This window comes from Oncorhynchus keta, chromosome 2, assembly GCF_023373465.1.
Source record: "Oncorhynchus keta strain PuntledgeMale-10-30-2019 chromosome 2, Oket_V2, whole genome shotgun sequence".
Taxonomy (NCBI): Eukaryota; Metazoa; Chordata; class Actinopteri; order Salmoniformes; family Salmonidae; genus Oncorhynchus; species Oncorhynchus keta.
The window spans coordinates 31,889,386-31,916,659 of record NC_068422.1 but is presented as its reverse complement, the minus strand read 5'-3'; the positions used below and the strand labels follow the sequence as shown (position 1 = coordinate 31,916,659).

The 27,274-nt window shown below is 43.3% G+C and overlaps 1 protein-coding gene across 4 annotated transcripts in view; it reads right to left on the bottom strand.

Moving 5' to 3' along the window:
• LOC118399362 (echinoderm microtubule-associated protein-like 6) overlaps window positions 1-27,274 on the bottom strand; it is an 88,028-nt gene that overhangs the window by 12,345 nt on the left and 48,409 nt on the right. The window contains exons 14-38 of one of the 4 annotated variants that reach the window (XM_052475277.1): window positions 24,133-24,319; window positions 23,928-24,033; window positions 23,636-23,729; window positions 23,179-23,279; window positions 22,685-22,887; window positions 18,691-18,802; window positions 18,241-18,368; window positions 14,337-14,478; window positions 14,005-14,157; window positions 13,663-13,794; window positions 13,468-13,556; window positions 13,083-13,259; window positions 12,733-12,937; window positions 12,458-12,584; window positions 10,314-10,328; window positions 6,487-6,565; window positions 6,196-6,325; window positions 5,973-6,071; window positions 5,598-5,618; window positions 5,146-5,319; window positions 4,754-4,962; window positions 4,435-4,592; window positions 1,458-1,572; window positions 605-793; window positions 276-448 (exon numbers count right to left, since the gene is read on the bottom strand). In XM_052475277.1, coding sequence (XP_052331237.1) covers window positions 276-448; window positions 605-793; window positions 1,458-1,572; window positions 4,435-4,592; window positions 4,754-4,962; window positions 5,146-5,319; window positions 5,598-5,618; window positions 5,973-6,071; window positions 6,196-6,325; window positions 6,487-6,565; window positions 10,314-10,328; window positions 12,458-12,584; window positions 12,733-12,937; window positions 13,083-13,259; window positions 13,468-13,556; window positions 13,663-13,794; window positions 14,005-14,157; window positions 14,337-14,478; window positions 18,241-18,368; window positions 18,691-18,802; window positions 22,685-22,887; window positions 23,179-23,279; window positions 23,636-23,729; window positions 23,928-24,033; window positions 24,133-24,319 — 3,318 coding nt within the window. The remainder of the gene's footprint in view (window positions 1-275; window positions 449-604; window positions 794-1,457; window positions 1,573-4,434; window positions 4,593-4,753; window positions 4,963-5,145; window positions 5,320-5,597; window positions 5,619-5,972; window positions 6,072-6,195; window positions 6,326-6,486; window positions 6,566-10,313; window positions 10,329-12,457; window positions 12,585-12,732; window positions 12,938-13,082; window positions 13,260-13,467; window positions 13,557-13,662; window positions 13,795-14,004; window positions 14,158-14,336; window positions 14,479-18,240; window positions 18,369-18,690; window positions 18,803-22,684; window positions 22,888-23,178; window positions 23,280-23,635; window positions 23,730-23,927; window positions 24,034-24,132; window positions 24,320-27,274) is intronic. The other 3 variants (XM_052475285.1, XM_052475278.1, XM_052475286.1) reach the window with 3 other exon arrangements.

The window sequence follows — 27,274 nt, the reverse complement described above, 5'->3', positions numbered from 1 at the left end:
TTTCCACCATAATTTGCAAATAAATTCATTAAAAATCCTACAATGTGATCTTTTTTTCTAATTTTGTCTGTCATAGTTGAAGTGTACCTATGATGAAAATTACAGGCCTCTCATCTTTTTAAGTTGGAGAACTTGCACAATTGGTGGCTGACTAAATACTTTTTTGCCCCACTGTATCTGGTTAAGGGTTAGGGTTGAGCCAGGAAGTAGACAATGGTCTAGTCAAAGTACAAGAGCCCAGCTCCAGGTGGCTCCTATCTCTCCTCAGTTCTTGCCTGATGTCCTGTATGGCAGCACTGCGGTCTCGTTTCTTGGCCCACATCTTAAGTGAGTTGGTGAGGAGGATGATGAACTCCCCATTCTTCATGCCCACAGACACCATCTCCCCATCAGGACTGTAGCTGGCACACTTGGCTGGGTGGCCCAGGCTCACTTTGTTCAGCAGTTTCTATCAAGGAAACAGACAGCAGGGTTTTGAGATAACAAAACATGAGACGTAGCCTTAGAATGGCTACATACCGTCCTAACTAAATACAGGTGCAAAGGAATCCAAGAACACAAATAAACTGTCATTTGAGATTTTAAAAAGTAGTGTTAGTGTTACCTTGTCGGCCAGGTCCCATATGCGGATGGTTCCGTCGTCACTGGCGGAGATGAACAGGTCTTTAGAGGGGTGGGTGGCCAGGCCCCAGATCTCGCCCTGCATGTGACTGTTGATCAGGATGTTGGACGCAGCGTTCTTCTCCCCCACCTCAATGATTTCACCATCCTTTGTGCCTACCAATATCTTACCCTGGTAGACAGGCACACAAGAAGGTTACTGTTTTTGACCCTTCAAAAACCCTAGTTGAAGCTATAGACTTAACTTGACATGACAGACTAGTTCAATTAACATGTCACATCTCCCATACTACTACTGTAAAGGTGGCTAAAGCTGCTATGAGCTTCCGAAGGTTGCCACAGTATGGGAAGAAAGCCAGCAAAGCCATTTCCAAACAAACGACTCAGCTATCTTTTTTCGATTGAAAGAATAAGTGATTTTATTCGCTGCATTAATACCTTCTCTGACCTTGAATATCCCAACTCTGTAACAAAATGTATGTTCTGTTGCAGTGTAATAAACAAGGAGCAAGTATGTATGAAAGAGCACCAGATAGATTGTGTAGTTGTAAAGGCCCAAAAATTCTGACTCAAAACCAAGTCTTATCTAATGTCTAATCATCAGTCTATCCAATTAGAAGATATTTGTAACTGCAGATGAGAAGGTACCTACATTTTATTTTATGATATCAAATTAGAAGACAATGAATTCTGTTTTTTAAATAATATAGCTAGCTAGTGTACTGTATATTTATTTCCAAAGGGAACTTCAGGGAGTTATTTTCAGGTTTAACATTTGCTGTACGCTTGCTTATAGTCTTTCCCACTGGGGTGTGTGCTGGCTGTGCTGAACTCACCTTGCCTCGACAAACGGACCTCACACACTCAACAGTCTGTCCCGTCTCAAGCTGGAACGCTCGGCAACGTTTCATCTCCTGGTCCCACAGTTTCACTGCACCGCCCTCCTTTGTACTGAGAAAGCATGTGCCGCACACACACACACACACACACACATACATTTTACTAACCTTGTGGAGGGACACAATTGATTCCTGTTCAAAATCCTATTTTCCCTAACCCCTAACACTAAACTGGGTCTGTGCCCCCAACTTGGCCACCCCATTCAAAATGTTCTGGACACGCCACTGAATATACAGTTGAAGTCAGAAGTCTACATGCACTTAGGTTGGAGTCCTTAAAACTCATTTTTCAACCACTCTACAAATTTCTTGTTAACAAACTATAGTTTTGGGGCCTCCCGGGTGGCGCAGTGGTTAAAGGGCGCTGTACTGCAGCGCCAGCTGTGCCATCAGAGTCCCTGGGTTCGCGCCCAAGCTCTGTCGTAACCGGCCGCGACCGGGAGGTCTGTGGGGCGACGCACAATTGGCCTAGCGTCGTCCGGGTTTCGGTAGGGATGTCCTTGTCTCATCGCGCACCAGCGACTCCTGTGGCGGGCCGGGCGCAGTGCGCACTAAACAAGGTTGCCAGGTGCACGGCGTACCCTCCAACACATTGGTGCGGCTGGCTTCTGGGTTGGATGCGCGTTGTGTTAAGAATCAGTACGGCTGGTTGGGTTGTGTATCGGAGGACGCATGACTTTCAACTACAACAATTGGATACCATGAAATTGGGGATAAAAAAAGGGGTAAAATTCAACAAAAAAAAAACAAACAAAAAAAAATATAGTTTTGGCAAGTCGGTCAGGACATCTACTTTGTGCATGACACAAGTCATTTTTCCAACAATTGTTAACAGACATATTAATTCACTATATCACAATTCCAGTGGGTCAGAAGTTTACATACAGTTGACTGTGCTTTTAAACACTTTGGACATTTCCAGACAATTATGTCATGGCTTTAGAAGCTTCTGATAGGCTAATTGACATAATTTGAGTGATTTGGAGGTGTACATGTGGATGTATTTCAAGGCCTACCTTCAAACTCAGTGCCTCTTTGCTTGACATCATGGGAATATCAAAAGAAATCAGCCAAGACCTCAGAAAAAAATAGTCTGGTTCATCCTTGGGAGCAATTTCGCCTGAAGGTACCACGTTCATCTGTACAAACAATAGTACGCAAGTATAAACACCATGGGACCACGCAGCCGTCATACTTCTCAGGAAGGAGACGCATTGTCTCCTAGAGATGAACGTACCTTGGTGTGAAAAGTGCAAATCATTCCCAGAACAGCAGCAAAGAATCATGTGAAGATTTAAAAAAATATATTTTTTTATTTCACCTTTATTTAACCAGGTAGGCTAGTTGAGAACAAGTTCTCATTTGCAACTGCGACCTGGCCAAGATAAAGCATAGCAGTGTGAACAGACAACACAGAGTTACACATGGAGTAAACAATTAACAAGTCAATAACACAGTAGGAAAAAAGGGGGAGTCTATATACAATGTGTGCAAAAGGCATGAGGAGGTAGGCGAATAATTACAATATTGCAGATTAACACTGGAGTGATAAATGATCAGATGATCATGTACAGGTAGAGATATTGGTGTGCAAAAGAGCAGAAAAGTAAATAAATAAAAACTGTGGGGATGAGGTAGGTGAAAATGGGTGGGCTATTTACCAATAGATTATGTACAGCTGCAGCGATCGGTTAGCTGCTCAGATAGCTGATGTGTGAAGTTGGTGAGGGAGATAAAAGTCTCCAACTTCAGCCATTTTTGCAATTCGTTCCAGTCACAGGCAGCAGAGTACTTGAACGAAAGGCGGCCGAAGATGCTAGAGGAAACAGTAAAACGAGTCCTATATCGACATAACCTGAAAGGCCGTTCAGCAAGGAAGATGCCACTGCTCCAAAACCGCCATAAAAAGGCCAGACTACGGTTTGCAACTGCACATGGGGACAAAGATTGTACTTTTTGGAGAAATGTCCTCTGGTCTGATGAAACAAAAATATAACTGTTTGGCCATAATGACCATCCTTATGTTTGGAGGAAAAAGGGGGAGGCTTGCAAGCCGAAGAACAGCCGAAGGACAGCCGAAGAACACCATCCCAACCGTGAAGCACAGGGGTGGCAGCATCGTGTTGTGGGGGTGCTTTGCTGCAGGAGGGACTGGTGCACTTCACAAAATAGATGGCGTCATGAAGAGAGAAAATTATGTGGATACATTGAAGCAACATTTCAAGACATCAGTAAGTTAAAGCTTGATTGCAAATGGGTCTTCCAAATGGACAATGACCCCAAGCATACTTCCAAAGTTGTGGCAAAATGGCTTAAGGACAACAAAGTCAAGGTATGGGAGTGGCCATCACAAAGCCTTGACCTCAATCCTATAGAAAATCTCTGGGCAGAACTGAAAAAGTGTGTACGAGCAAGGAGGCCTACAAACCGGACTCAGTTACACCAGCTCTGTCAGGATGAATGGGACAAAATTCACCCAACTTATTGTGGGAAGCTTGTGGAAGGCTGCCCGAAATGTTTGACCCAATTTAAACAATTTAAAGGCAATGCTACCAAATAGTGATGAAAGAAATAAAATATGAAATAAATCATTCTCTCTACTATTATTCTGAAATTTCACATTCTTAAAATAAAGTGGTGATCCTAACTGACCTAAGACAGGGAATTTTTACTAGGATTAAGTGTCAGGAATTGTGAAAAACTGAGTTTAAATGTATTTGGCTAAGGTGTATGTAAACTTCCAACTTCAACTGTATCATCATCATCATGGACACAAGAGGAGAGTGTTAGCCAGTGGAATTCCATATGTGATTTTGGTGCTATTGTGTTTTGTTGTTTTGGTTTGACAAGGAATGGTGTTATAAGAGGATCATTGAGTGGATCATCAGTGGTCGTGTAGCAGTGCGTTACTCACGGCCTCTCCTTGCCCCCTGTGACGATGAGGCCGTCTCTCAGTGTGGTGTACATGGTGAACACTGGCCCGGTGTGGGCTTTAGCCACGACACGAAGCAGGAAGTGATCTCTCCACACGTACACATCCCCGTTTATGGCACCCGTGAATGTTAGGTTATTCTGGAGGAAGAGAAACCACACAGGTAGGATCACAAAACTTAACATTTATCTCAAATGAATCACAGAAAACATGGTTTATTATATTAGCCTATTAGTCTAGGGTAAATCAAATCCATTAGGGCAGATTAAAGAGTTTAGTAAAAAATGCTGTCAATACTCACAGCACCGAAGGCCACAGACAACATGGTCTGCATTCTGCCGTCCTCCACTGAGCCCACCACTCCCTTTTTATACATGAGAGAGCCTCCAGCCAGTGTCCAGAACTTGATGTGTTTGATGCCAACAGACACAAACTGAGAATCAGAGTCTGGCCGGAACTCCACTACAAAGATCCTGTCTGGATGGCCTCCTTTACTGGTCACTTTAGCACCTGGACAGGGGAACACACAGACAAGCACAAACACACTTCTAAGACCTGCTATTTACAGTTTACTGAATGATATCTAACAACATTGTTATGATTAATTATCACAAAAATTCACTTATCACAGACCAATCTAAGCTGTAGCCTACCACCATCTCAGTGTATTTTACCAGGGTCAGAATGGCTCACCTTCCTGCCAGCGCCACACAGTGATGGTGTGTTCAGGCTCCACCCCCACAGAGAGCAGCAGCTTGCCTGTGGCGCTGAAGTTGACGTAGCCCACCCCCTTAGTGTGAGAGCAGCGCAGGATGGACAGTGTTTTTTTACTCATTGCGTCCCACACGTGGATGGAGGGGGTGGTGCCTGCAATACAGAGAAAAAGATCATACTCTGATCAAGTATATAGGGATGCAGCATGGAGCAATAAAGGCCAAATAATTGTCTGTAGTAGATAGAATGTCTCGGCAGAGTCTAGGTTGAATCAATGGAACAATACAGAGGGATAATTACTGGACAAACTAAGGATAGAAAACAGAGGACAGCCCACTGGGAAAACTGTAGGAGAACAGCAAGGAAAGGGTAAACCTATAGGGTAAAACTAGAACACATCAGTACAAGGGGCAATCTGGAAGGTGTTTTACCTGGTAGGTCTGTCACTTCACCTATGGTGTGTGAGCGATGGGAAATTAGGCAGCAAAATAACAATTGAAATCTAATGTGAGTGCTTTTTCAGATGCTGCTGAGGACATTATGATATAAAGCACCAATATAACTAATTCTAGCACCAAACAAAATGAAAATGTGCCAATGCAGACTGAACCGGTCACCAAAAATGGCCCACAAAAATGAAAAGACGATAAGGCATTCAATATCTAGCTCTTTCTCTCATGTGCACACAGTCAGCCCACACACGAATGCTACCAATAAGTACATACAAGTACATGCAAAGTACATATAAACACAACCACAATCAAAATAAAATGAAACACGCTCATTCACAGCAGTACAGGACATACCAATCTGTCCTGTAGCGATGACATTTTTGTATTTTGGATGTTGATTGACGGTCAAACAGAGGATATCATCTGTATGTTCCAAGTAGAAACTCTGAGTCCCTGAGGAGAAATAGCATTAAACACAGAGTTCATCTTCATCTTATCATGTACATTCCTATATATATCGCAAGCCCTGAAGTTAATGTTGAGTAGGTTATCCAAAAGTGTGGCCATGTAGCTGTACCGGTGGTGAGGCTGTGCACCATAGCCGTGGCTGCTGTGTGGAAGACAATGTCGGCGCCGTCGTTGAGGTAGTGAAGGTTGTTGCGACAATCATAGCCCCTGAACCCAAACACGTGGTCCAGCACCAGGTCCTGAAAGTACACGTCACCGACCAATCACATCCCGCTGTGCACCAAACTGGCCCAACACTGGTTCATAACAAACAGTGAAAATGTAACATGAACATGTAAAAAAGGATGGGTACAACATCAGAGTCATTCAGAGTTCACTTTAACACCACTGTGAGACAAACCTCAACAAGCTTCTTCTTTTTGGTGATATTGTTCTTCTGTAGTTTCTCTGGTTGGGGAGCAGCTCGGCTAACAGGAGGCCTGCAGAGAGTAAACAGGTAGAACTGCCTCACACAGCTGATATATTGGACAAATATATTAACATGTCTACCACAGAACTTCAAAAGAAAAAACCCAAGTCATGTTTTCTCAGAACAATTTCATTATAGGACACAGCAATGGCACATAAAGGACAGATTAGGCCAAGTTCTAAAGGGGCTGTCTGGTCTGACATGAGGCAGATAGAAACAAAGAGAGGAAGGAATATAAAAGCATGTGAGAAAGAATAGACCTATGGAGTAAACTGCAGCTTGAGCAACTCAGAGAGAACAAAACAGCTGCAATCAGTCTGAACAGAAACATTGTTAAGCATTGCTACTGTATATCACTGCTTGTTCATCACTCATAATAGGCCTTACTGTTTATAAATACAAACATTCAGTGTGCCCCATGACACTATAGATACTACACAATGTCTACAGACAGATTCAGTGCTACATATAATGGAATAAATTGCATACATCAAATGAAATTGTCCCATTACATTTTCCACATTTATGAATTTTGGCCAGCCGCTGCACACACACACATATCACCAAGGTGACACATCACATTCACAACATCAACAAGCGTCAACTTTCACATAAGGATTCCACCAATAATGACACATCACACCAGCTGGCTGAGGTTACATTTAACATGTATGGCAATGAGCCACAGAATGAAATTCCACTCAGTCAGTCTAGGAGCTCTGCACTGCTGCCTGCTGCACACGTACATCTGCCTCTCGGTGAGGCTTCCCTGTATTTCCCTCTCTCTCTCAGTCTCCCCCTTACTGTGATTGTTTTTTTTTGCTAGGACTGTCTGGGAGTGGTCTGCGTGGGGAGGGGAAAACTGAAAAATAGCTGTTATTGGCAGAGAGTTTTGGAACTCTTTCTTATTGGTCTATTAACTAATTTACCAACTGGTGATGTCACCGGCAGGCCAAAACTCCATCCCAACTCTACAGGCTTAAACATTCAGGTGGTTTTTCAAACAGCTCTTACACTGAAAGGGCATTAACATAATTTTCACAATTTCACAGTATTATTCCAGTCTCATAGTGTGGAAATACATTATATAGAAAACAGGAAATTCACTTGGTTGACTGCACTGGTGGAATTCCACCTTCATTAAAAATGAATGTGTTGTAAAATTAGATTTCCTAGATGGTGTTGGTTACCACAGTGATGTGGCCTTGCTGAGACCTGAGGTCCATGGTCACACTTAGGGTTTAACAGACTGATCTTGTTAAACATCTGACTGATATTGGGGTGGCAGGCAGCCTAGTGGTTAGAGAGTTGGACTAGTAACCGAAAGGTTGCAAGATCGAATCCCTGAGTTGACAAGGTAAAAATGAGTTGTTCTACCCCTGAACTAGGCATTTAACCCACTGTTCCTAGGCCATCAATGAAAATAAGAATCTGTTCTTAACTGACTTGCTTAGTTAAATCAATACTATTGTTATCTGACACAAAAACACAGGGCCATTAGAGGAAGAATAGAAGTTATTGCTCCTAAACGTAGGATGTCAAAGGTTCACGGAAATCTGTACATGCTTCCGTGCGCACAGACAGAGAGAGTCTACAAATTAACATATTATTATATTATTATTAACAGAGAAACACACATTAAAGTAGACGTTGAGGTTAAAATCCCACAGGAGGTTGAACAGTGCAATGACGATGCAGAAGGATTGGTTATACAGCGCCACCACTGTGTGCATTTATTTGATTTATTTATTAAGGATCCACATTAACTGCTGCCAAGAGGTATTGATATGTTTAAACCACCGAGCTGTCTATTTAAATGACTAGCACACAGCTCAGACACCCATGCGTACCCCACAAGACATGCCACCAGGGGTCTCTTCACGCAGTTGCCTTGTATAACTACAACCGTGTCAAACGGTTGCACATGACAAGGTTCCAGGTCACTGATAAAGCACTTATAGCCCAAAGGTGATAGCTGTGATCACATACATACATAGTTTACACTCCTTACAGCTGACAGACACTACCGTTCCTCTCTGTTTGTCCAAACAGCACTTTATAAGCATTGTCTGGATGATCTTGCATGACAGGGAGTTAATATTTCCAATCTTTTCATTTTTCCTGTTTCATTCTGAAATCAGACTCCCTCTTCCCCATATGTTTTAACCATTATTTTGGTGACGGTGTCTACGTGCTCTGAAATGAGTTCAATCAGCATATCAGAGTGTAGCGTTGCCACACACAACACCACAGATTGAATATCTGCACAAGTGTAGTAACTAACTCCTGCAGACTGATTGTAACATTTTTCATGCTGAGCCAGGATTGTATGATCACACAGTGACATGAACTGGGAGTCTGGGACGTTGTTCAATTCCATGTCTCTATCTGAACAGAAAGAAAGAAGATGAAAAGAAGAATCCGCCCCCTGGGTGTGAAACTCTGCAGTCTGGATGCAAAGATGCAGTTGTGATCAGATGGGAACGAGATGAGCCGACTGTCACCATGCAGGACAAACATACAGAACAACACAGAGAAACAGAGACACAGTTGGACCTGGAGCCACAGTTTACACACAGTGTGATAGACACAAGTAGCTCACTTTACCTGGATCCCCTTGAGAGCAGTGGACAGAACCAAGTGAGAGGTTTAGAGGACACAGGTCAGAGCCCGAGGGGACTCACTATACTACAGTATAGCTATAAGGCTCATGCAACAAGCAACCTGGAGAGCTTTTTGCCCATCATTTTTGCCTGCTGCAAACCATGCTCTGACTGTTAGCATACTGTCAGCATGCCAGAAAGAGAGAGAGACTGCTCAGAGGAGAGGTGTGGAATGAGAGTGTCCCAGTCTAAAGAGCAATAAGGGGAGGGGGTCATACACTGGGGTCCCTGTGCAAACTGTGCAATAGCACTCCTATGAGAGGGGGGAGGAGGAGGGGCACAGGGAGAGAGAAATGCGTCAGTGCCTCTATCTCATCACCCAAGGGGTTATGGGAAAACAAGGTCCTGCGATGTCTGGGGCCCCACAAGAGGGAGTGAGGAAGAGAGAGGGGGAGAGACAGAAACAGAAAGGTCTCCTCCAGCACCACTTGGTAGATCATTACTGTACTCTTAGTGCTCTTCACCCCCAAAAACAAAATATATTATTGTGATACAAATGACACAAAAGTGAGAATCTGAAATAAAATGTGTTACTCATGCAATTCCCATGACTTTCATGTTACTCAGAATTTGAGGAGTTTGAGCAAGCTGAGTGATATTAGGACCCATAGGCTATGGGAGGTTATGCCCATAGTCCAAATAAATAGATGACTACAAAATGTTTCAGACCTGGCTCCTGTAGTACCATTATAGGACAAATGAATAAACAAACACTTTTAAAATTACAGGTACATAGGTTAAAAAGGAATAAACACAGATTTTTCTTCCATTCTGTTGAAATAACAACACCGTATTCTAGCTTCTGCCCACTCTACTACTATCCTTGTCCTGCACATCTAAAGACCCGTTTATAAACCTGGTTCTAATATGCTTCCTTCATCCTACTCTTGTCTGTTTACACTTTACAATCAGATCACAATGTGCCTTTTAATCATCTACACCAGTCTAACAATGTGGGCACAATCAGAATGTGGACAAGATCAGGACAAAGGACGCATGTTAGCACCAGGTATAAAAGGGACTTAATGTATGGGAATACCACCCACATCCACATCCCATAGCTAGCACAGAATGTATGCATTAGGTCATACTTACTTGACAATGCCCTGCCTCCAAAGGAATGCAAGTTAAAACACAATAGAGATATTAGGTGTTTCTGCAGACAGAAGTGTGCCCCAGAGTCATGGGGATCACAGATAGTAAGGTTGAGGGGACAAATCAGCATGTTACCATGGAGCTGACTAACCCCAGAGAATACAGTCTGTTATACATTCATCAAGGACTAGGAACGCACTACTGAACACTCAAATCTAATGGTGTAGTAGACAATGGAGGTCATAGGGCAACAATGGACCCTATTAGCTATAATATCAGGGTTTGTAGTAACTGCATATCATTATATGCAATCACTGTTTATTGGTGGCTATAGAGAGGATATCTAGCTACAGTACTGCTTAATGGGGTTAGTACTGTGCAAACATACAAATTGCTTAATTAAGTCTACACAAATTATAAAGGGATGGATAAAATAATCATAAAGTTTATTGTAAATCATGCAAAGTGTATACTGCATTGGATTTTTCACAACAATACTTCTACTTATTGTACATACCACACACACTCACTAGTGTATATACTCTATACAGTCTCAAAGCAACTGAGCTCATACCAATGATACTGTTATGTGTAGACCACATATCGGTATCATAGCAACATATATCACACAGAAGCGCCAGAGAGCACACCTGCTATAGATGCACATAACATTATGCAATACATTGACTAGATTCCTACACAAGCCACAAATACATGCACATGCAATCTCATACATCTACCACAGATTATGACCCAAACACGCACATCCAACAATCCACAAATAGATGGACAACATATAAAAATTGCACACAGCATACAATATAAACGGTGCTACACCCACAATACATGCCAAGGACAATCCATCGTATCATAGCAACAGAGCTGACTAATATAGAGAGAGTATTGGGGAGAGAGTACACACACACTCATACAGTGCAGAAGGACATAAATATCTTTATATGTGCATAGAATAATGTCTCTTTTTGTAAAAACAAATGTTTGCGTTAAGTAGTACAGATAGGTAGAGTAGTCTATAATGTCGATCTACCTATCAAATGATTAAATCAGGCATCATACTCTAACATGAAAAAACACCCCAAGCAGCCTTCCCTTACTCTGTAAATGATGTCAGCTCAGCACTAAAAAGTCAACTCACTCTGCATCATAAAAGCAAGACCAAAATCTATATCCATGCCAATCCTACAATGACCACCTCTGAGGCTTTACAAAATGATACATACAGTAGATGTCAGTTATACTCAAACACCATGATGTATATTGATAGGTAGGAGGTAACTAAAGTTGTATCAACTGACAGAAAATACAGGTGCAGTTTCTGTTTCTGACACCAGAGGGCTCTATAAGCATTCCTTTAAGCAATAAGGCCTGAGAAGGTGTGGTATGTGGCCAATATACGACTGCTAAGGGCTGTTCTTTAAGCACGACACAATGAGGAGTGCCTGGACACAACCCTTAGCCATGGTATATTGGCTATATACAACAAACCCCCCGATGTGCCTTATTGTTATTATATTATTTTATGGCTCCCGAGTGACGCAGGGGTCTAAGGCTACATCTCAGTGCTAGAGGTGTCACTACAGACCCTGGTTTGATTCCAGGCTGTATCACAACCGGTTGTGATTTGGAGTCCTATAGGGCGGCACACAATTGGCCCAGCATCATCTGGGTTAGGCCGGGGTAGGCCGTCATTGTAAATAAGAATTTGTTCTTAACCGACTTGCCTAGTGAAATAAATAAAAATATATAAACTGGTCACCAACGTAATAATAGCAGTAAAAATAAATGTTTTGTCATACCCATGATATATGGTCTGATATATTACAGCTGTCAGCCAATCAGCATTCAGGGCTTTAACCACCCAGTTTCTAATTAGAGTTAATCATGGTGTTGGCTGCTGATGGCAGTCTGATTAGGATCAAGATGTTAACACAGTCTTTTGAGGCATAAAACAACAGCTAAAACTTTACAGTGTTTTTAAATTGTCACTGCTTCAGACTTTTTAAATTGTTTTAAATCTACACATTCAACACAACAGTCAGGAGTCAAGACACACTAATGTTTAAGCTCTATCACTTTGAATGACAACAACCAGTCCAAACACAGAAGCTGGCATGGGGGTGTACCTTTCCTCTGCCGACACCTCCTTCAATTGCTGGTGGGGTTTGATGCCACACATGTCCCGGATGCTGACAGCATAGATCTTAGTGGTGTAGTCAATGCTCTTCTCCCTCGCCACATCACTGTCATACCCTACAGACACGCCCACAGGAATAGACTCAACCAATTAGAGCAGTTTGTGAAAAGTAGGATTTGATCAAGATCGCTTTGTATGTGTTTGTTGAGAATGTTGTATTAGAGTTGTACTGTATGAATCAGTAGTCTAAAGGCTGGCGTTTACCTCCGTCCTCCTCAATGTCATCGTCTGACTCCTCACTGTCCACAGGGTTCTCCCTGTGACCCTCTCCGGTTCTCTCCAGGGCCCAGATCATCAGCGCTGTGTCAGCTCCGCCGAGCGTCAGTAGCATGGCATCATCTTGTCCCCATCGAACATTGGTTACATGGGCACTGTGACCCATGTACTTCTTGAAGCGGGCATACTGACCCTGAGGAGGGAGCAGACAGAGCACACGAAAAAACAAGAGACAACATTGGACTTGAATCAACAACAGAGTCATGTACCAGCGTTGGGGTCAATTCCATTTCAGTTCAAGAGAGTAAAATTGAATTGACATCTAGTGCCTGTCTCACCCTGGCTGGATAGCTGAAGAGCTTGAGGAAGCCAAAGTCATCTCCCGTAGCAAGCAGCTTCTTGTCTTTGGTGAGCGAGGCAGCGTTGACGTCTGTGATGTCACTGTGGGTGGGCCAGATCCCCTCACAGGTGGGGCCCAGAACACAAGTCCAGGTAGCCCACTCCATCTTCTCTATCTGACAGGCGGAAACATGAATACACACACACACACACACACACACACACACACACACACACACACACACACACACACACACACACACACACACACACACACACACACACACACACAGTGTTTAACACTGCCTCATGCTTTTATGGGGTGTCCATTAATATTTGATGTCTAGCTGGGGTAAAAATTACAATCTCAGTTGGGTCTCTTACCTCAGCATTTCGTATGGTTTGTCTCTTCCCTCTTGGGGCTTCAAAGAATAATTGCTCTTTGGCACCTGAATTTACTTGCAGCAATTTACCTATAGAAAAAATAACAATCTCAGAATCAAAAGACAAAATAGAACTTGTATCTACAGAGTACTAATCGGAATCCATGCTCTGCTTCCTATTACACCATAAACTCACCACGAGAGTCCCAGTCTATATGAGTGATATAGCTGGAAGCTCCTTTGCAGATTCCCACCCTCTTGCTGGACAGCACATTGTAAATATCCACAAAGTTATCATGAGAGGCCACAGCGAGGTATTTACCAGCATCTGAGGAGGAAGCCATAGAACAAATAATTAATACCTCAGCCAGGTGGGCGAAAATGCTAATCTGTGAAACCTCACTTCATATTTTAGGAAAGGTTTAACTCAAATGAACATTACTAAAAAATACCTATGCATATTAGCAGTGTTATGAAATACAGACAACAATGAATGGACATTTTAATGATAATTCAGTTGTCAAAGGTCAAAGGTTACCTTGTGAAAACCTGACGTCAGAGATGGACTCCTTCCTGTGATGGAAGGACACCAGGTCCTCCAGGGTGTCAGAGTTCACCACCAGAAAACTACCATCATTGAGGCCCACCGCTAAGGCTTTCCCATCAGGGGAGAAGGCACAGCATCTTCCACCTGATACACACACATAACGCACACACACTTATACACTTCCAAAATGGAGATACAGACATAGACTGACAGACACAGAAACAGAAGGTGACACTGGAGTGCCTTATGTTTGTTGATGATCATGGGAATTAATGACTCGCTTAATGACTCATTAGTTGATGAAGATAAACATTCAGCAGTACCTTTTTTAAGTTTGCGAACGGCCACCATGCGGTGGTTGGTGGAGAGCTCCCATATCCTCAGCGTTTTGTCGTCACTCACTGTGGCACATATGGGGAGCAGGGGGTGAGCAGCAAGACCCCACACCTCGCCTTCCATGTGACCCTGTAACCATAGCAACAGACGGACACACACAGCTGTCAGTCAGTCAGTTGACACGCCCTGACCTACACCTAATCTATTTGACACACCTGTCACCCACAAAATCCCTTGCCATTTTCTCAGGACAATACATTGTACTCATATTGAAGTGGGGTTTGAGTGTGAGACGGTACTTTTGAGACAAAACAAAAGCCCAATCGATCGCATCTCAGATAGCTGCAGTCATTCTACCCAACAACACATTCATACTGATCCTTCAAAACCCATCCCTATCAGCTCTGTTCACCATGGCAACAGAGCACAGGTACCTGACCGCTAGGGAGTCTGGAAGGCTCTGACTCTGAGCTTTGAGTGTTGGGCCGCACCCATAGGAGGGAACTACCACAGAGATACACTGACAGTCAGAAACACACATGCACGGAAGGAAACATATGCGCGTGCACACACACACACACACACACACACACACACACACACACACACACACACACTACAGTAACTGGCATCTACAATGCAGCACTACAGAGCAGGGATGGGTAGTTCAGCTCTTTTCGTCTTGTTCAGTCAAAAGAACAAATCTTTTGACTCGTTTTGTTCATTTGAGTCAGTAATGCCCAGAGCATGCAGGACCCCCCACCTGCAAACGATGAACTGAAAACTCGAAAGAGTCATGTTTCTACAAGCTGTCATTTGTGATTGAGACTTATAAAAGTGTGCTGTTACGGATACCAGTATCCTGTGTGTGTATCCTGTGTGTGTGTGTGTATCCTGTGTGTGTGTATCCTGTGTTCTTTTCTCTCCTTCTCCCCTCACAGGTGAAAATCATCACTCCCCAATCAGTCACCAATCCAATCATCAATCAGAAGACACACCTCCTCCTGTTTCCTACCCAATCACAGTTCCTTTCCCTTGGTTTAAAAACCCTGTCAGTTGTTTGCTCTAGAGCTCAATCTCTCTGTAAATGCCATGTCTGTAGGACTCTCTGTTTCACGCTCTCTTTGTGTATTAACCTCTCTTGTTTGAGCACCTCCATAGCACTTTGTCATCACCTGTGAGTATTGTTTTTGGTTATGGTGTTTGCTGGTGGGGAAAGGGGAAACCAAGACAAGTTGCCCATGGGCATACACCACCCGTAGGTAGACTTTGTTAAATACACTAGTTAGAATGTGGCGGACCACCCACTGTATTTTTGGGTAGCTGTTAAAGTAGGCTAGTCTAAGTTTTTTTTTGAATACTTGTTTCTTTCCTTGGGTCCAGCTCAGCCCCCCCCCCCCATTACCGTGTGTTTTCAAATAAACCTTGAGTTTGACGGTAGATTTCAGTTGTCCTGGTTATTTCGTTCACACTTTTACTTTGTCACTATAATTTGCCTGAGTTGTTACGGGTCTCATTACCCCCCTCCTAGACTGTCGGGCCAAAAGGGATTTGTAACATGTGCTTTAAACAATGAACATTTGTTGATTTACTAGGCATACAAACAATCATTTCTTGATACATTTGAAACAAGGTCTAGTTGTGGCCGCAACTAGACTGTGAACGAGATCTTGGCAGAATGCATTGCTTGACTGCCGTGAGGGTGACAAGCAGAATATCGTTTGAACTGCAGCACCCCAAATGATTTGTTCTTGAGTTGGAGTTTGTTGAGCAGCTGCTGTGTATGTTTTGGATCTATGAAGCTGTGTCATCATAACATTTAATAATCAATTGATTGCATTCATTATAGCACAATGTGATCAATTAAGTTCTAAACTTGTCTTTTTCTCAAATCTTATTGGTCACATGCTTTGTAAACAGGTGTAGACGAATAGTGAAATGCTTACTTACAGGCCCTTCACAATGCAGAGACACATAGAAACAATTGAAAAGTAAAACACGTCATAAGGTGCCAGCATTGGGTTTTGGGTGGGGAATAGATGGCTATGAAAAATACAAGACTCTCTTTGTAAAGTGTGGCCTTCAACTTACCATGAGCAGAACCTCAAGAAGTCCTTAATAATGAGTGTGCACCAGCTGTCGTTGACTGACATGCCCCTCCCCCTAACCTTACCCAACGCTGCCGTAAAGTCATGACGATGCATAGAAAAACCAGCTAGATGTATATTACCCATGTTCTTATTATCCATGTTTAGCCACAAAACATAGGATATGACTTTTCTTCAGGTCCCGTTGATGGGATAGTCTTGAACGGAGCTCGTCCAGTTTGTTCACCAGTGATTGTACGTTCGCCAATAGAACGAAGGTGTCACGCCCTGATCTGTTTCACCTGTTCTTGTGATTGTCTCCAACCCCTCCAAGTGTTGCTTATTTTCCCCAGTGTATTTATCTGTTTCCTGTCTCTCTGTGCCGGTTCGTCTTGTATGGTTTCAAGTCAACCAGAGTTTTTTCCCGTGTTCCTGTTTTCTATTCTCTTTTTCTAGTCTTCCCGGTTTTGACCCTAGCCTGTTTTTCTGGACTCAGTACCTGCCTGTCTGACCCTTCTGCCTGCCCTGACATCGAGCCTGTCTGACCCTTCTGCCTGCCCTGACATCGAGCCTGTCTGACCCTTCTGCCTGCCCTGACATCGAGCCTGTCTGACCCTTCTGCCTGCCCTGACATCGAGCCTGTCTGACCCTTCTGCCTGCCCTGACATCGAGCCTGTCTGACCCTTCTGCCTGCCCTGACATCGAGCCTGTCTGACCCTTCTGCCTGCCCTGACATCGAGCCTGTCTGACCCTTCTGCCTGCCCTGACATCGAGCCTGTCTGACCCTTCTGCCTGCCCTGACATCGAGCCTGTCTGCCACTCTTTACCTCTTTGACTCAAAATCTGGTTTTGACCTTTTGCCTGTCCATGACCATTGTCTTGCATACTCCTCTTAGATATTAATAAACAAAGCCTCTAACCATCTCTCTCCTTTGTCTGGCCTTGTGCCCTTATAGGAGGGTAGAGGCAGATATTTATTCGCCTCTCTTATGCCGTCTTTTCCTTTTCCGAGTCTCTGGGATTAGGGCCTGGTCCAAAGTTAATGATCACTGCTCTGATGTCCAGAAGGTTTTTTTTCGGTCATTGAAACAATAGCGGAAACATTATGAACAGAACAAAGATCTGTAAGATCAGTGCAAGAAACACAAATGGTCAGGAGCCAGTAAAACAGCAGGTATCCATTGCAGCACCATTCTTGGGTTGTTGGTTGGAGCAGGTCTCCTGAGCCGGAGGACTGCGTGTTAACCCTGCTGTAGAATTAATTGCGGCCAGCAAGTCAAACGAACGACTAAAATGAATGAGTCCCTCAAACGAATCATGACTCAAGTCAGTAAAACTAATTGTTCGCAAACTGCACATTACTCCTACAGAGGCCATACACAAGCCTTGTGCACACAGATGAGGGAAAAAAACGTGACCGGTTTGACAGTAAGGAAGAAGGTATTGAGCTATTAAGCTATGAACTATTCCTCAACTGGGCTGGTTAATCCAGAGGGGGAACACGGAGCTTTTTGGAACCAGCCAAGCGGCAAACTGTTAAAGCCTGCCTCAGATATGCAAAGATATCTTTCCGACTGCATTCCCTGAGTGGAGAACACAGGAAATAGGGAAGAAGCCAACAAATCCAGAAGCCTGAGTAGGTGGAGAACAGACAACACTTGAGGGCTGCTGTTTCACTGCAGGATGCTGCTGTAAAAATGTCTAACCCGAATTGGGAAAACCAAGTAGAATAAAACACACCACCCTAGGTGTTTCAGCTGTACGCAGTCACAGGCACACAGACACACACAAACAAACCCACTACCTGGACCAGCAAGGTCATGGGTCCACTCTTGTCGATTTCAAGTATTTCTCCGTTCTTGGTTCCCACCAGGATGTGTCCGTGTCCCAGAGTTATGGCACGGATGGAGGGGTTGTCCTCCAGGAGTAGCCCTGGGGGACACACACAAATAGCACTAAAGACTTACAGTGCTAAATCCTCCCAGATCGATAGCAGCAGATCCATGTGAAATATAACTGCAATTCCACATGAGGCCAAGAGATGGCAACACTAAATGTAGGAGGCAAAAGTGGTCAATGATGGTTACAGTATTTATTGAATGTTTATGGTCAAATTTCAAACACATTATGCTTCCTGATACAGGTATGTGCTTTACATGGTCAGTGTGAGCTTCAAGAGAGAACTACAGCACTTCTCAGTGTTTCTGTATCTGTCATACTCTTTTAGTTACTGTAGGGCAGAGTGTTATCCTACCTTTAGATCCCGGGGAGAGAGCTGCTCTCTTGATGGCGTAGGTCTTTAGGCACCTCTCAAACATGTCGTCCCACAACTCCACCACTCCGTCCTTCCCACCTGTCACAAAGCCCTGGAGGGAACAACAGCAGAGGGACGTCACCCAGTGTACTCCAACTCTGACAACCACACTGAGGAAAACCTTCAGTGATGAAGGCCGGATGAGACAGGGGCTCTGACCTACACTAATCTTCTGCCTGACATCTTCTCAAGAGGTCTGTCTGAATTGCTGAAGTATGCTAGGGGGTCAGTTTGTCTTGAAACTGAGAATGTAGTGTTGGATGATGAAGTGCATGAGGAAAGTATGGATGGAAGACAAATGAAAAATACTGTCTTTCGCTGACATCTTTCCCAACACACAGAATCAACAGGGAATTACAATTACTATTCTATTAGCAGGCAGAGCCTGTCAAGGATTTGAAGCAGCAGCAACAACAACACATCAGGAATTCAGTGGAGGTCTCTACCAGGAATGGCCTCCCACATCCTCCTTAATGCTACTTCTCTGATGAAAGTTTTTGGGAAAAGCATCACATATACAGTACCAGTCAAAGGTTTGGACACACCTACTCATTCAAGGGCTTTTCTTTATTTTTACAATTTTCTTCATTGTGGAATAATAGTGAAGACATCAAAACTATGCAATAGCACATATGGAATCAAGTAGTAACCAAAAAAGTGTTAAACAAATCAAAACATATTTTATATTGTATATTCTTCAAATTAGCCACCATTTGCCTTGATGACAGCTTTGCACACTCTTGGTATTCTCTCAACCAGCTTCACAAGGAATTATTTTCCAACCGTCTTGAAGAAGTTTCAACATATGCTGAGCACTTGTTGGCTGGAAAAGCAGCCAACAAAAAAATGTGCCAAAGGAAGCCAGCTTGGATTTTGGCATCACTCCTATCACTAATTCCCATTGTGAGTATACATCATTGACAGAAAAACTTGAATTGTTGCATATCTTTGTGTTGTTGTCCTCCGGTGCCTTGCTAGCTAAAATCATCCCTTTCCTAAATTAGATGGAGATAAAGATTTGGACTTGTGATTTTACTTAATTCTCCATACTGGTCAATGATTATAACAGCGATTCTGATCCAACCATTAATTCATACATTGTTGTGCCTCTGGCCTGAGAGGATGGAAGTTCAATATGTAGCTAGATGTAGAAGGCTAATGTTAACTAGCTAACGCTGACCATGAATGGAAGTTAGGCTAGCGAGCAAGCATTTTAGTGTGTACTGTATGACAGAGACTGTATGACAGAGTGATAAACTGTTTCGTCAACATGAAAGAGAGGAGGATGGCATTGGCGTTTCTCTACAAGTAGGGTGAGTCAACATGTTTTTCTACATGCATGAACGAGCGCGCACACACACACACATACACACAGAAATTAGAACCATGGACAGCCACATGATATTTAGCTTGGACTAAATTGTTTTTTGTATCTTTAAGTTGTCCCTGTATTAGACTAAGCAGAGGTGATTTGATGATGTTGAAATGTTGAAGTTGAAATGGTGCTGGCATAGTGAAGGCAGCTTCTGTTGTCTTTGTGATCAACCAGCCTTTGATATTATTGACCATTACCTGTTGTTGAAAAAACACGTGTTATGGCTTTTCAACCTCTGCCATATCGTGGATTCAGAGCTATCTATCTAATAGAACTCGAAGGGTTTTCTTTAATGGAAGCTTCTCTAATGTCAAACATGTAAAGTGTGGTGTACCGCAGGGCAGCTCTCTAGGCATTCTACTTTTTTCTATTTTTACCAATGACCTGCCACTGGCCTTAAACAAAGCATGTGTGTTCATGTTTGCTGATGATTCAACCATATACGCATCAGCAACCTCAACTAATGTAGTCACTGAAACCCTTAACAAAGAGTTGCAGTCTGTTTTGGAATGGGTGGCCAGTAATAAACTGGTCCTGAACATCTCTAAAACTAAGAGCATTGTATGTGGTACAAATAATTCCCTAAGTTCTAGACCTCAGCTGAATCTGGTAATGAATGGTGTGGCTGTTGAACAAGTTGAGAAGACTAAATTACTTGGCGTTACCTTAGATTGTAAACTGTCATGGTAAGAACATATAGATTCAATGGTTGTAAAGACGGGGAGAGATCTGTCCGTCATAAAGAGATGCTATGCTTTTTTGACACCACACTCCAAAAAAACAGGTTAAGCTGTAGCTGGCCCAAACAGAGCAGCACGTCTTGCTCTTCATTGTAGTCAGAGGGCTGAGGTAAATACTATAAATACTATGCATGCCAGTCTCTCTTGGTCAAACAGATGGTTTGCAGGTGTTTAATGCCATTCCATTTTCTCCATTCCGGTCACTATTATGAGCCTTTCTCTCCTCAGCAGCCTCCACTGAGGCCCCTCCACCACTGTTACAGTTTGAAAGGACTCAATATTTTGGACAAAAATTGGACCAATGTAACTAAGGCTGAGAATGTCAATACAATAATACTAGCAAGGGCAATGATCACAAGTCAGTCATGCTCATAAAGTGGCTAATAGGTCAGTGTATCTATTTATGTAGCTATTTATTTAGCAAGCTAAAAGCACAGCGCCTACCGTTAGCTAGCTAGCTGCTGGGAGGATGTCATATCATTGGAGGAGTGGGTGAGTGATCAACTTTTACCCTCACTGTTTTTCGGTGGCTACAGCTAGAAATGCAGGTGTCATTTGGTTAGCTAGCAAGAAATGAGAATAGTTTTGCTAGCTAGATAGCTATGCTGAACTGTCTGTCTCTATGACATTTACAATATTGTATCAATATTCAAATTCGATCTCCAGCTGTCCCATAGTAATGAACGTGTCGGGAGTCGGGATGAGACAGACGGGCAGGCAGTTTTTTCCAGCCAGTCGAAATCATGAATCTGCATAATTTTTAAGGATATATACAAAGAACTATCAATAGAAAACAGGTCAAACGGAACAAAGTGCAGCTAGTTTGCAGTCTTTTCAGCTTCAGTTCGAAGGGATTGTGTTAGTTGTGTTGTTGGCTACCTCCTCTGAATAACAGTGTCCTGACGAGAGAGGACATTTTCTACACCAGGTGAAATCGCGCATTATTAGCTCAATGTAGTGGATCTATCCAAATAAATGTCACTAGAAAACAGCAAATGCAAATGCTGACTTGACTGTAAGTTGGCCATAGTTGGCTCACTAGCAAGCAAGGGATAAGAACATTACCAGCCAGTATGGCTATGGAACATTTAGAATGAACGACTGGCTGGCGTCCATAGATATAGAACAAAAAGACTGAACGACTGGGTTGCATCTCTGTCAACCGAACCGGTTGAACGAACGATCAGCCGGCTTTGCTAGCAACCCTAGATTTGTGCCAGTACTGTATCTTGTAGACGGATGAAATAGTATATATAAATTCATCAGAATAATGTTTTTAATGAAAATATGTAAATCATTATTTGAATATGTTGGTAACTTGTTATATTTAAGTGATAATGCCCTTGAAGCCAGTGTCTGGAGGATATATTGGCATGTTCGGCCAGAGGGCCGGCAAACCAGTGACAATATATCCTCAAAACACCGGCTTCGAGGGCATTATCACTATTATTGAAATGTGAGATAATGTCTAGATGCTTTTTATAGTGGAGATCAAGTTTATAAATTGCCTGGCTGGGCTGATGAGACAGTGGATTGCACAGTCAGATGGAACAGAGTAAATAGGCATTTTAACGTCATAGATTTAGCCGGGGGTAACTTGTGGAATAGGTACCGGCTGAAAATTTACACTAAGTGGGTGTTGGGAAGCCACTGAGTACAGAATAGAGCCATTCCCAATTGTCATTGGTCAAAATAACCATGCAATAAAGATGATGATCTTATTATATTATGATTATTGAGATCATGATTATAAGATGAGCGGAAACTAGTTGACCATCAGTTCGTTGATAGCAGACAGGGCTGATATCCAGTACAGAACCTTGTCCAGGGAGTACATGGCGAACACAGGTCCGTCGTGGGCCTTGATGGTCTTCAGCAGCATGGGTTCCTTCCAGACATATATGTCCCCTGTGGCGGCTCCAGAGAATACCAGCTCGTCTGTCCGACCATAACACACGGACATCATCGTCTCCAGCTTCCCCAGGCTCCCAAAGATGCCTCGCTTGAACATAAGGCCCCCACCTTCAGAGACAGCACACCGTTAGAAACTCAGGCATACATTAATTGATTTCAATAAACATACCATGCCTGACAAGCTAAATAGTTGTTCATAAGAAGAATTACAGGGCGGATCACTTTCCTGTGTGAAAACACCTATGGAACTATATTTTTCATAAGGGTAGCTTTAGTGTAGCTGATTTTTTTTTTCTCGTGTGAAGTAATTGGTAGCTTGGTAAACTATATTTTCAGAGTAGCTTCCCCAACACTGCTGATGGTATGAGAGAGACAGCCATGGAGAACAGGAGGGCACACCTGTATGCTGCCAGAACTTGATGTGTTTGATTCCCACTGTGACCAGCTTGTCCATGAGGATAGGATTACACTTCACCACAAACAGCTTGTCTTTGTGTCCCCTGGGAATAACAGAGACAGAATATCCACTTCACATTCTGTCAGCTCAAATACATGGAGCCCTAAGTTTTTCCTGATCATGTAATATGGTCAGGAAAAAACTTCTAACTGATTCTACAAATGTGTTATCATTAAGACAACAAACCTGAGACTTTTAGGACTATACCATAAGTTCCATTGTTCCAGGTAAGCTCAATTCAAGCGCAGCTAAAGTATTTGAAAGAAAAAATTACAATTTGAACCCAGCTGAACTATTCTATAAAACCGTGTTTTTGTAATAACTCTAAATGTCTAAATGCACACCCCCACTGATCACACAAATAGTAGCTATCAGCCGGTGTGAAAAAGCTTTTAGTACCTTGCGGTGGCCAGCTTCTCCCCCTTCCTCCAATCCCACACGATGATAGAGTGGTGTTCATCAATGCCCACTGAGACCAGGCTCTTCCCATCCGCTGCACAGAAACAACAAGCTACTCTTAGTTTGACATCTTAACAGACATAGGGACAGAACACCCATGGACGACACATTTACAAAATATGACTAAAAAAAATAGGAAGCATTATGGGCTTTGATCATTCAATAGGCTGGTATTGATATTAAATTCTGATAATGACATAAGTTACATGCCCAGGAAAATACATAGCCATACCAGAGAAATCAAGGGCACAAACGCCTTTCTGGTGAAAGCCCTTGAGCAGGGAGAAGCACTTCAGGGTTTGGATGTCCCACACATGGATGGCTGGGTCCCTGCCAACCTGGATTCATTCACGAAGAGGTGATTAAGATCAGTGTGTGTGTGTGTGTGTGTGTGTGTGTGTGTGTGTGTGTGTGTGTGAGAGATTTTACATGTGTACCTGTCCAGTGGCTGCATAGTCTTTGAGTGGGTGTACAGTTAGGCTGATGATGTCATCATCGTGGCCCAGGTAAAACCTCTGACTGTGTTGCTCTCTGTTGTAGACCACGCCCACCGCTGCCACATGGTACACCACCTCCCCCGCCTGGGTGTAGAACAGGTTGTTCCTGCAGTCGTAGCCACGGTACCTACACACACACACACACACACACAGAAATAGGTCGCACCAATAAACATAATTCTACTATATTACGGGGAGTGAAAGCCACGTACAGTGCATTCGGGAAGTATTTAGAACCCTTCACCACCTTTCTTACGTTACAGCCTTATTCTAAAATGTATTAAAGAAATGTTTTTCCTCATCAATCTACACACAAAACCCCATAATGACAAACTGAAAACAGATTTTTTTAAATAAAAAATGACAAACTGAAATACCTTTTTCACATAAATATTCAGACTCTATGATATGAGACTCGAAATTGAGCTCAGGTGCATCCTGTTTCCATTGATCATCTTTGAGATGTTTCTGAAACTTGATTGGAGTCCACCTGTGGTAAATTCAATTGGTAGGACATGATTTGGAAAGTCACACACCTGTCTATATAAGGTCTGACAGCTAACAGTGCAAAAACCAAGCTATTAGTTCGAAGGAATTGTCCGTAGACCTCTGAGACAGGATTGTGTCGAGGCGCAGATCTGGGGAAGGGTACCAAAACATTTCTGCAGCATTGAAGTTACCCAAGAACACAGTGGCCTCCATCATTCTTAAATGGAAGACGTTTGTAACCACCAAGACTAGAGCTGGCCGCAGGGTCAAACTGAGCAATCAGGGGAGAAGGGCCTTGGTCAGGGAGGTGACCAAGAACCCGATGGTCACTCTGACAGAGCTCCAGAGTTCCTCTGTGGAGATGGGAGAACCTTCCAGAAGGACAACCATCTCTGCAGCACTCAGCAATCAGGCCTTTATAGTAGAGTGGCCAGACAGAAGCCACTCCTCAGTAAATGTCACATGACAGCCCGCTTAGTGTTTGCCAAAAGGCACCTAAAGGACTCTCAGACCATGAGAAACAAGATTCTCAGGTCTGATGAAACCAAAATTGAACTCTTTGGCCTGAATGCCAAGCGTCACGTCTGGAGGAAACATGACACCAACCCTACGGTGAAGCATGGTGTTGGCAGCATCATGCTGTGGGGATGTTTTTCAGCAGCAGAGACGGGAAAACTAGTCAGGATAGAGGAAAAGATGAACGGGGCAAAGTACAGAGAGATACTTGATGAAAACGTGCTCCAGAGCGCTCCGCACCTCAGACTGGGGCAAAAGTTCACCTTCCAATAGCACATCCCTAGCCGCGTCCTCAGATCATGCACAGACCAGCTGGCTGGTGTGTTTATGGACATATTCAATTTCTCCCTATCCCAGTCTGCTGTCCCCACATGCTTCAAGATGGCCACCATTGTTCCTGTACCCAAGAAGGCAAAGGTAACGGAACTGAATGACTATCGCACAGTAGCACTCACTTCTGTCACCATGAAGTGCTTTGAGAGACGATTCAAGGATCATATCACCTCCAGCTTGCCTGTCACCCTGGCCCCACTGCAATTTGCATACCGCCCCAATAGGTCCACAGACGATGCAATCGCCATCACACTGCACGCTGCCATATCCCATCTGGACAAGAGGAATAGCTATGTAAGAATGCTGTTCATTGACCACAGCTCAGCATTCATTTAAGCTTGAGGCCCTGGGTCTCAACCCTGCCCCGTGCGATTGGGTCCTGGACTTCCTGACGGGCCGCCCCCAGGTGGTGAAGGTAGGATAAAACATCTACACTTCGCTGATCCTCAAAATAGGGCCCCGCAAGGGTGCGTGCTCAGCCCCCTCCTGTACTCTCTGTTCACCCATGACTGTGTGGCCATGCACGCCTCCAACTCGATCAACAAGTTTGCAGACAACACAACAGTAGTAGGCTTGATCACCATCAACGACAAGACAGCCTATAGGCAGGAGGTGAGGGCACTCAGAGTGTGGTGTCAGGAAAACAACCTCTCACTCGCCAAAAAGATCATCAAGGACAACATCCACCCGAGCCACTGCCTGTTCATCCTGCTACCATCCAGAAGGCGAGGTCAGTGCATCAAATCTGGTACAGAGAGACTGAAAAATAGCTTCTATCTCAAGGCCATCAAACTGTTAAACAGCCATCACTAACACAGTGAGGCTGCTGCCTACATATAGACTTGAAATCATTGGCCACTATAACAAATGTATTTTAATTATGCTGTTTACATATCTTGCACTACTCATCACAGATGTATATACTGTATTTTATATGTATATGTACATATTCTTATTCCATCCCTTTACTTAGATTTGTGTGTATTAGGTATTTGTTGTGGAATTGTTCGATTCCTTGTTAGATATTGCTGCACTGTCGGAACTAGAAGCACAAGCATTTAGCTACACTCGCAATAACATCTGCTAACCATGTGTATGTGACCAATACAATTTGATTGGATTTGATTTGAAGCACACAGCCAAGACAATGTAGGAATGTCTTCGGGACAACTCTTTGAATGTCCTTGAGTGGCCCAGCCAGAGCCCAGACCTGAACCTGATCGAAGATCTCTGAAGATCTGAAAATAATTGTGCAGCAACGCTCCCCATCCAACCTGACAGAGCTTGAGAGGATCTGCAGAGAAGAATGGGACAGACTCCCCAAATAAAGGTGTGCCAAGCTTGTAGAGGCATGCCTAAGAAGACTTGAGGCTGTAATCACTACCAAAGGTGCTTCAACAAGGTACTGAGTGGAGGGTCTGAATACTTTTGTAAATGTGATATTTCAGTTTTTTTTAATACATTTGCAAAAATGTCTAAAAACATGCTTTTGCTTTGTCATTATGAGATATTGTGTGTAGACGCAGTCCATTTTAGAATAAGGCTGTAACGTTACAAAATGTGGAAAAAGTCAAGGGGTCTGAATACTTTCCGGAATGGACTGTATACTGAAACAAAAATGTCAATGAATTCCTTGACTGAGTTGCCTGGGTGTTTCTGTAAAGCTGACTAGGGAAAATGACACGTTAAGATAAGACGGCTATTTTTCTGAAACTGGGAAGGTAGGATCCTTATCTAAAAGGTA